The 10375-nt window shown below is 29.2% G+C and overlaps 1 protein-coding gene and 1 non-coding gene across 2 annotated transcripts; both read left to right on the plus strand.

Moving 5' to 3' along the window:
• Positions 1 to 2162: 2162 nt before the first annotated feature.
• LOC114169993 (phytohormone-binding protein-like) lies at positions 2163 to 2935 on the plus strand. The gene is made up of 2 exons (XM_028055444.1): positions 2163 to 2369; positions 2460 to 2935. The coding sequence occupies exons 1-2, from the start codon at positions 2189 to 2191 to the stop codon at positions 2744 to 2746; spliced, it is 468 nt and encodes a 155-aa protein (XP_027911245.1). The 5' UTR covers positions 2163 to 2188; the 3' UTR covers positions 2747 to 2935.
• A 4442-nt stretch (positions 2936 to 7377) lies between these two features.
• Positions 7378 to 7458, plus strand: TRNAL-AAG. The gene has a single exon. It is a non-coding gene; the product is annotated as a tRNA-Leu (tRNA).
• The last annotated feature ends 2917 nt before the right edge of the window (positions 7459 to 10375 follow it).

Consider the following 10375-nt stretch of genomic DNA (forward strand, 5'->3'; position numbering starts at 1 on the left):
AATATCATCATGGAGGATCATGATCCCTAACAGTGAACGAAATTGTATCTTTTTTTCTCAATATTTGTGTGATAGAATTTAATTTTTTGGGAGTTGAATTTTAAGCAAGGTTTTTAGTTTTTTTTTAATTTTAAAAAGTAGGAGAGTGATTAATTATTTGTTGTTGAAAATGAATTTCGAGGTCGAATTTGGGGTTTTTTTTCCCCAAATGGTGCAATTTTAATCATATTTTCTAAACTGGTGCACTTTTTTTTTTAAATTCCCCGCAGAAGTAAGTCGTGCCAAAATGACACGACTTTGTCATGAAGAAGTCGTCCAAATAGGAGACGACTTTGATTAAGTTGTGTTGAAGTCGTACCAAATCAAAGAGACTTCATCGAACCAAAGTCTCGCCATAATGGGACGACTTCATTAACAAGGAAAGTCTTGCCATAATGGCACAACTTCAGTATTGGGATATAATAGAAGTCTTGCCATGATGGCACGACTTTAGTGTGATGGGTATAAAGAAAGTCTTGCTATAATGGCATGACTTCAATGTTAGGCTATATAAAAGAAAGTCTTATCATAATGGTACGACTTCATTGTTATGTAAAATAAAAGTGAATAGAAAAAAATAAAAGTTAAAAAAGAGAAAAAAGAGAAAAATTATTTGGTACTCATAATATTAAATTGAATAAAGAAGTTAAAATTTTTATTGTATGTATATAAATTATACAAGATATACAAAGGTAAAGAAAAGAAAAAGAAAATCATTTTTTAATAACAAATATATGAGATCCAATAATTTTTTTGTTGATATATATTAAAATAAAATTGAACAACAAAGTCGGTAAGCTGAAGTTACAAGAGTTACATAAAATAAAATTTTATTATTTATTTGGGCAATTGCTTCTATTATGACCACTACTTCTGTAAAAAGAACATTTCTTTGGTTTATTTGGCAGTGACTGGTCCATCTCGTTGTGGATACAAGTTAGTTCGTCTTCTTAGTTTGTTGTGTCGCATGTGAGGGCTCCTTGTGGTACAGGCTCTCATAGATAACTTTCACATCCTATTATAAGAAACCAAAATCATCATGAAAATTTTAACTACTTATATGCATTATTATTTAACTAATTAATAAGACTAAAAAAATATTTAATTTTTATTCAGCCAAACTAAAGTCGTCCCAATATGGTATGACTTCTTCATTATCGATAATACTGAAGTCCCTCCAATATGGTAGAACTTATTCATTAACAATTTAATACTGAAGTCTTTCCATATTGACACGACTTTGCTTAGAATATTAATTAAAGTCGTCTCGATTTGGCACGACTTCTAACCAACAAAGAAGTCTCTCCAAGTTGACACGACTTCAACTCATTTTAATTAAAATCGACTGATTTTGACACAACTTCTTTACTTTGCAATCGCATCATAATAACACAACTTACCCTTCGCTAGAATTTAAAAAAATTTTGCACAAATTTGATAATTTAAAAAAATTTTGCTCAAATTTGATAATTGCATAAATATATTACACCATTTTGGGAAAAAAGTCCGAATTTGGATTAGTTTTGTGATTTTTCCAACACGATGTACAACTTGAATATTGTACTATAATAATGAATTACTCTACTTGTTGTACTATACACAACTTAAATATTCTAGTTTAATTAATATTGAATTACATGATCACTTGAATATTTATTTTTTTATATAGTCCATTTCACTATGCAAAAGAGAATTTAGCTCTTAAAATTAAAATTTTTTACATGATCTTTTTATTTATTATATAAAAATATAAATTTAAACATAATAACTAATTAAATTACTCCTATTAATAATAATTGAGTTTAATAATTTAAATTATAATAATTTTATATATTTACGTCGTTAAAGAATTATATTATAAAAAATTTATCTTTCAAATTATTTTTTTTCTTAAATTTTAGTTAGAAAAACATCAAGTGAACCAGATCTTGATATACTTTACCATCTATTACAAATTTTAAGAATAATTTATGTATTAAAAATTATTCGATCATTATCAACTTTAATTACATTATAATGTATATATTAAAAATATTAATGGAAGGACTAAACTACCTATATATATATATATATATATATATATATATATATATATATATATATATATATATGTATGTATCAACCTTCCTTAGTCAACTTAAGAACACAAATGACAAAGGAATTGAGTGACAAAACCGAGGTGAGTGTGGGGTTGGAAGCCCTGTGGCAAGCATTGTCAAAGGATTTGGCAGTGACGATTGTAAAGGTTATTCCGAATATTGTGAAAGATGCGACTGTGGTGGAAGGTGATGGAGGGTTAGGCACAATCTTTCTCTTCAATTTTTTCTCAGGTTAGGATTTGCTTCAAGTTTTTCTTTTAATCATACGAATTTCATGGTTCATTGAATAATAGAAGTCAAACTCTTTGTGGAGTCTCTCAGGTGTGAGCCCAGTGAGTTACGAGAAGGAGAAGATCACAGAGCTTGACGAAACTTGTCATGAAATTGCGTTGCAAATGGTTGAGGGAGGGTATCTGGAGCAAGGTTTTTCATACTACAAGACAAGTTTTCAACTATCTGCAATGGGAGAGGAAAAGACTTTGGTGAAGGTTAAGATCTCTTTTGACTCTGAGTCTGAGACAGCAGAAAGTGTTCAACCTTTGAAGACAGCAGAGTCTGTTTTATCCTTTGTGCGATGCCTTGAAACATATCTGTTGAATGATGCTTAAATTGAAGATGATCTTTGTTTCGGCATCATGGTATCAATGTTTTGGCATCAATTATGAAGGGTCCTTATGTTATGCTTTTTCATGTTTGAATAATGTTTTAATGTTTTATGTTTAATCAAAATAAACTTTTGGTGGGTTATTTTGACTAGAATCACACTTAACCATGCCAGAAACCTTCAGGCATATAAACATGAGAGTTGTTGTATTGTCTTTCGGTAAAAGACTGTAATGAAATTATTTAATTTGATAGGTAGTTAATAAAATGCGACTTTCAATGTCTGAAATCTGTTCTGCAGCTTTTGAAATTTCCTAGGCAAATAGTTAATTTACTTTGCAAGTTTCAAGACTTTCAATTCAAAAAACTTTTAAAATTATTTAAAAAGCAAGTGGTCCGTTTTGATGTTTTTCGTGCAGTAAATTGGATTTTAATTTAAACGCCAACCTTTGCTTAAACTATTTTCCGAACTAAACCTGAATTATTGTGCACTAATGGAATTGATTTCAAAAGTGGCCAAAATTGGATCTTCTTTTTTCAGTGTAAGTGGATTTGTTTGCTGTAATTTAGTTTCTTGGGAGTGAAATTTTAAGCATGTTTGCAAGGGTTACGACTTTTTACTGTTTTTTTTTTTTTTTGTGTTATTCTATACTATTTTTTAAAAATGCACTGTGGAATGATATTTTAATTTTTTAATATATTTTAAAATTTTAAAATTAGTGATTATGAATATATTTTAAAGGTACAACACAAAATCTAAGTAGAGAAATTAAATTTTATTTGTAATGCTTGGAGTGTTATGCAACTTAAATATTTTACTTTGATATTGCATTAGTCCACCACTTCTCATATAGACCTTTTCCACACAAGAGAATTTAGCTCTTAAGGGTATGTTCTTTTCTGCCGTGTTCATTTGAGAGATGATTTGAGACAGAAAGTGGATGAGTTTGAATGGATTTGAAAATAAATTAGGTGTTGTTTTTTTTAAGAAATTTAGATATGATTGTGAGTATATTTGGAAGCAATTTTTATGAAAGTTTGTAAGAGATTTGATTGATGTAATATATTAAAAAATATGTTTTAATAAAAATATTGGTGAGACTGCAAAAATAATTGTTTTTAGTGGGGGTTATATTTGGTATTTTTGGGAGTTTTTAACCTCCACTAAGGGCTTTACCAGGGGTTTGTCATTTCCCTAGAAGAACTAACGTCGGTATGGATTACTAGGGGTTTTTAGCAACCTCCGGAATTAGCGCAAATTACTAGAGGTTTACAAAACCCCTGGTATTGGCTGGGGTTTCAAACCCCCATGCTGGTTGGGGTTTTGAAAAACCCTTGGTATTCGTTGGGGTTTCAAAAAACCACCAGTATTTGTTGGGGTTTTGAAAAATCCCCGATATTGGTTGGGGTTTCAGAAAACCCCTAGTACTGTTAATCCACCATGCTGCAAGCGAATCTCCCATTATGTCAACAACTTTAAATATTTTTAATTGAGATTTTTTGTATTGTTTGTTTTATATTTTTTAATAACATAAATTAGAAAAGGCAAAAATTTTAGGTTTTTGGCATTTATAAATTGCATAAAAGATCAAAGAACAAAAATTTATAATTTTAATATCAAATAATATAAATGACAAAACGTAAAAATTATAATTAATAATTCATTACAATATCATTGTTCTAAATAATAAAATAGACATAATGAAAAAGTAAATAACATTCTTTACTCCAAGTGATGGCTGTAATTTCCAAATGACATATGAAACAAAAATGCTATGTGCATCACAATTGCTATCTCCTCTTTTCTTGTCCCCTATGATGGAGTGAAAAGTAAAGCAGGAATTACAGATATGAACAAATCATACTAGATGGCAATTTCTAGTTAGGTAAAATTCGTCGAAGTGATTAAGAAAAAACAAGAATATATTGTTTTTCTTAAGGAAAAATTACACAAGTGACAAAAACATAAAGAGTAAAGCAAAGTTACAAGAAGAAGGAAAAATATTTATTGTGCTTTTCATAACAAATTGCATAAATCTTTAAATACCAATAATCACTAGATGTATGAATTAAAATGGCCAACGATGCATTTATTCCAATAACATAAAATAGTCTGCAAGAAGTTATCTATTCATTTTTCACAAAAGTGTGATAGACACTAATGATTCCCATGAAAACCCTTTAAGAGAAGATTCGCGCATTACTCAATAGTTTATAGCGAATACTAAAAATACAAGACGTGAAGGCAATATTAATTTCAGGAAAGACAATTTGATCTTATCTTTATATCATAGAGAAGAAATATACTATTCTAATGTAGGAATATACCAAGTATTGTAAAACATAAGTTCAATTCTACTATTCTAATGTAATTCCCAAATTCAGGAAAGACAATTTGATCTTATATTTCTATCATTTTGAAATGTTAAATGCGAATAACATTATGCTTTATAGGTTGGATCTAGTTCTAGTAGTCATGTTTAATCTATCAGTATTGTATTTGTTTAATGAAATCAATTGTTTGTCTTTGTTTTTTATTGGTTAAAAGTGTACAGTCTTGTAACTTTTGCATTCTCATTTCGTGGTTACTCTTATTCAAGTTAAAATTGTTTTAGGCTTTTAAAAGTTACCTTATTTTTTAATTAGCCAATTCAACCTCCGTTCTTGGCATTTCAACCATTTCAATACTTATAAAGTAGTGACCTGAATGCATTGAATCCATGGGGCAGATGAGGGTGACCTGTTACGGCAAGTTAGAAGTCAACTGGACAAATTCTTTCAAAAGGAGTAACCTATTCCAATTTAGATTATGGAGAGTTGAAGACTTGTTTTACCTAGGTGCCTAGTTAGTTGTAGATTCATTATATAGGAGTTGTAAAATAGGAAATTTCTCTTAGAGTTTCTAGTCTAAATTCATTGTTTTCTGCCTTTGTAATAGGCCTTGACAGAACTTGGGAAAAAAGACAATTATTAGACATCATTCATTCGTAGTTCTCTTTAGTTTTAGTTTTTGAGTTTGGGAAAGCATTTTACTTAGAAGTTATTGGTTGTTCAAACTAAAATGTGGGCAAAAACAACCATGACTTCATAATGTTTGTAAACTTGAACCAAGTTTTATTTCATAGTTTTAATGTAATTCAATCTCTCTTTTTTGCCCAATTTTATTGTTATTCATTTACATTCAGTTCATTACAATTTCTAGTTATGTATTTTTAAATTCACATTCTCATTTACAATTTATGCATTTTATAATTTTCATACGATGAAGCAAAACCCATTTTCCAATTCTGTTTTAGAGGCATATTGTTGGGTAATGGTCAAGTGATTTTTTTATCTTTGCACTTAAACTGAACTTGATTTTTGGACTCAAGATTGAGTTTTAAGGAGTACAAAGTTACCACTTTAATTCAAAGGTTAAGAACTGAATTATTGGCAGGAAAGATTGAAATTTAATTGATCATAACTCAAGTTTTGACTCTAACTTAGAAACCTATTTTACACCTTTTTAGTTTTTTTAGACCCATTTTGTGCATAAACCTATTTGTTGGTAAAACTTGATAAACCAGTTTAGTCTATTTTGTTGTCAGATATTGGTTTGGATAGTGAATTGCAGATTTTTGGGTATTCTGATACTTCTAAATACATCTCTTGCATAGTAAGAATCATTGAAATAGGTTCCATTCTTCAGTTTTTGCATAATTCATAGTCTCATCTTATATAGGCATTTCATCAAACACCTAGTGAAAGTTAGGGTTTCTTGTAGTCATTTTACCAAATAATTACGTAATATGCATTTCTACCTTGTTTTAGGCATAATTAGGACCAAAACCATTCATCATACATCATTATAATACCAATTATGCATTGATTCTAGCATTTTGTTGGTAACATATCATGTGAACATTGTCAGAATTTTATCTTATCTATTTGCATTATTTAGCTTCTTTGCATTAGTTTTAGTTGTCATTTTAGACTAGATAGAAAATTGTACAGTTTCCCGTCTTTTATTTTAGTTTCCATGAGTAATCAAACACAAAATAGATACTAAAATTAAAGTTCCTTGGATTAATTCTAAACTCCGTTTTTGGTTCAACTCATTGATGAATTGATGTTTGGTTGGATTTAGTTTTTTATGATTATTTTATATTTAAGAGGAGTCTTTGTAGGTCGGAGAGTTCCAAGTATGTTCAAATATGCTTATTTGTACTTTTCTTTGTGTAGTGTAGAAAACTTTAAAGAAAATCTAAGTTTTAGTTCTTGTTTTATTATAATTTTTAAAATTATCCTAAATGTATACTTGGATGAAAAATTTGATGAGAAATTGAATGTTATTAATAAAAAGTGGAACTTTGAATTTAATTTGATGGAGTAATTGTGACTCTGATTTTAAACCACGACTTTACCATATACTTGTGCCTCAAGATGATATCCATCAATGAAAATCAAGGCCATCACATTTTAATATTAATTAATGCTGAATAAGGTTATATATGAAGTTTTCGTAGCAATTGCAAAGTGTTATTATTCGATATACAAATTGTTCAACTTTCATTACGAACTCTACTTTTGAATTCTTACATGTCAAAACCACAATTAAGAACAATTGTGAAACCCAAAGTTGAGATTTAAAATCAAAGTTGAGATGGCCGAGTTGGTCTAAGGCGCTAGATTAAGGTTCTGGTCCGAAAGGGCGTGGGTTCAAATCCCACTCTCAACAAAAAAAATTTTGCCTATAGAAAAATACTTAGTAATACTTAAAATCAGGACAACAAATTTTATTGAAATTCGCGTAATGGAATTTGGCTATAATCATGATACAATATGTACAATAAAGTGTGTCAAGTACAATTATGCAATATGTTACTCATCCTTATGTTGTGGACGGTGTTTAAGAAAAAATTATTTACATCTTATAACATATCTTTTCATTTTTCAAGTAATGAATTAATATCATGAGACTTTGTTGATTGTAGTGGATAAGGAACTTAAGCATACTTCACGCCTCACTTAAATATATGTATGATAATTGATATCATTGGGAAATCTTAGTAGAGGCATAGGGATTGTGCCCCACCACCCATATATATAAATAAATTAAAATATAATTTTAAGTATTTATTTAAAAATTTTATATATTTTGGCACCCATAATTTTTTTACACATTTATATAAAGATTTTGATTCCTCAAAATATTTGTTGAAGATCTGTCGTTGACTTATATAAGAACAACTACGGGTGAGCAACAATCAGGATGGATTGGATTCAGATCCAACATGACCAATCTAGTATAAACCGAACATAATAATTTAAAATTTATATCCAATGATTTAATTTATCGGGTTAATTTGTTTCGAGTTGTTCGGGATGTGGATTGATTCGGTATGATTTTTCAAATTACGAATTTATATTAAATTAACATTTTTAATAAATTTTTTTATTTTGAATAAATGATATAAATAAGTGAATCTTTAACTAAAAAAATGACATGTATAATTTTAATAATGGACTATGATTTTATATAACCTACCATTAAATTTTAGCAAAATATATTTATAAATTTATAGTTATTAAAATATAAATTCGTGTTGAATCCGGTATCCATCAAATTCCAACCCACTATCCAAATCTGATCGCAATTGTCCATTTTACTTAATTTTATTTATCCAACATTACCTGGTTATCTAATCCAACCTCAATGTATGCTCAAATTTACTTCAAGTTTCTTTGGGTTCGGTCAAATATAGATGATTAATAAGGAGATGGTCTGGTTTTAGTGTAGTGATTGTCATATAATGTCCAATTTCAGTTCAAAAATTAGGAATTGAAGAGACAAGTAATAGACATGGGTATCCATATTATTTAACTCATTCAAATTTAATTTCAATTTTCATCATTAACGTTTGTCTTCTTTTATTTTGAAGTCAAAATTTCAATTTTTTCATTATCGCAAAACTAATTAAACAAAAATAATTATATAAATGCATAAAACTAAACAACTAACTTTCATACTATCATTAACTACAAACCTTATATTACAACAAAAGCTAATTTTACCAAAGGTTAGGAGAGGTTTAATAACCTTCGGAAAAAAAAAATGCATAATAGCATTTTTCTAAACCCGTGGAAAGTCTCAATGGTTTTTAGTGAAGCACCTTGAAATTTCATCTTGCCACCTTGTTCTTTTTTATCTTCTCTCTTTTAGTTTTTGTATACTCAATTTATGAGTAGTGTGCTCACGAAACCTAGAGTTCCATCTCTTTCAAATCCTTATCTCTCGATCACAGGACAAAATTTTCACTTTCTGATTTCGTATCTCTTAATCATAGCTTCCAATTGGTAATGTTTTTACTTTGCACTCTTTGATTTTTTTAAAATTTGTTTCCACATTCCCAATTTCTCGCATCCTAAATCACTTATTTGTGTTACTCTCGTTGGATTTTGGTTTTCGTAAAGAGATTTTTTATTAGGTAGTGCATTTTGCTTCTGTATCTGCGGTGTATTTAAGATCAGTTACTTTGGGGGTTCAATGCTTGTGGGTCTTTACATCATGGGTTCACGGTAACTTCTTCAATGATTTGTGTTTATCTAGCTAGTTCACAACAGTTGCGCATGTTCGTAATTTCTTTTTCGATTCGTGACTCCTTCAGAGGTTCGTAATTTCTTTTTCGATTCGTGACTCCCTCAGAGGTTCGTTACATCTTCACTTTCACATGTGTGCATTTTCCTTCTCAAATCAAGATTCATCTATGTCATTTTCTCTCTTGTATAATTATATATATTTTTTGTTTAGTAGTGTAGGAAAATTTGAATTTTGGAGGATGTGAATGCAGGATTTATTTAACCTCATCATTAACTCATTTTAATTTTTTTTTGTTTATTTTTATACTTAAAACTTTGCGATATAGTTTCCACAATATAACATTGTTGAAGATGGATTGATAATGGTATGACATTTGCATGTATTCTTCTAGTTTAAGATGACATTATTGCTCTAATTGACTATAAGAATGCAATAATATAGGGAAGTTAGTAGATAGTAGTAGGATTCTTCCTCGAAGTTTTAGTAATTCAAATTTTTCAATGGTTGATGCTTTGGTGACAAAAAATGTGGCTTCGTTTGTACATCCTAAAAGGTGTTTTTTCGAAGGGTGATTTTTTGGTTGTAGGTTTGGATTGGCTCTTATCCATGATCATCATGGACATGTTGTCAGCACAAGAATAATTGGGACAAAGGATACATACATTGCTCCTAAAGTGATTCGAACAATAATAATGTCAACTATGTTTGATGTGTTTGGTTTTGGAATATTGGTATTGGAAGTAGTTTGCCAACGAATACTGTAAGACCTAGGAAAAATAATTATATTTCCAAGAGTGGTGATATGATGTGAAGAATATTATTTAAATTAATAAGTAATGACATAAATAGAAGTGAAGTGTAGCGTAGTTGGTTGAGAGCCTTTGGTTGAGGTTGAGGTTCATGTGTGCAATTCCTGTTTTGTGCATTTTATTTTAAGTAATTAATTTAAAAGTATGCTTATATGTGATTTTGTATTGTAGTGCTTGTTTGTGATTGTGGTTGAGAAGAAACATGTGTTAGCTTGTTGGTATGAAGTGCTTGGGAATCCTTTAAG

This window comes from Vigna unguiculata, chromosome 11 (assembly GCF_004118075.2).
Source record: "Vigna unguiculata cultivar IT97K-499-35 chromosome 11, ASM411807v1, whole genome shotgun sequence".
In the NCBI taxonomy this organism is placed as follows: Eukaryota; Viridiplantae; Streptophyta; class Magnoliopsida; order Fabales; family Fabaceae; genus Vigna; species Vigna unguiculata.

Excerpts from the sequence above, each read along its gene's own strand:
- LOC114169993 (XM_028055444.1), top strand. The coding sequence starts at position 2,189 with ATGACAAAGGAATTGAGTGACAAAACCGAGGTGAGTGTGGGGTTGGAA. Across the intron at positions 2,370-2,459 it reads TCTCTTCAATTTTTTCTCAG|GTGTGAGCCCAGTGAGTTAC; the intron begins GTTAGGATTTGC and ends GGAGTCTCTCAG.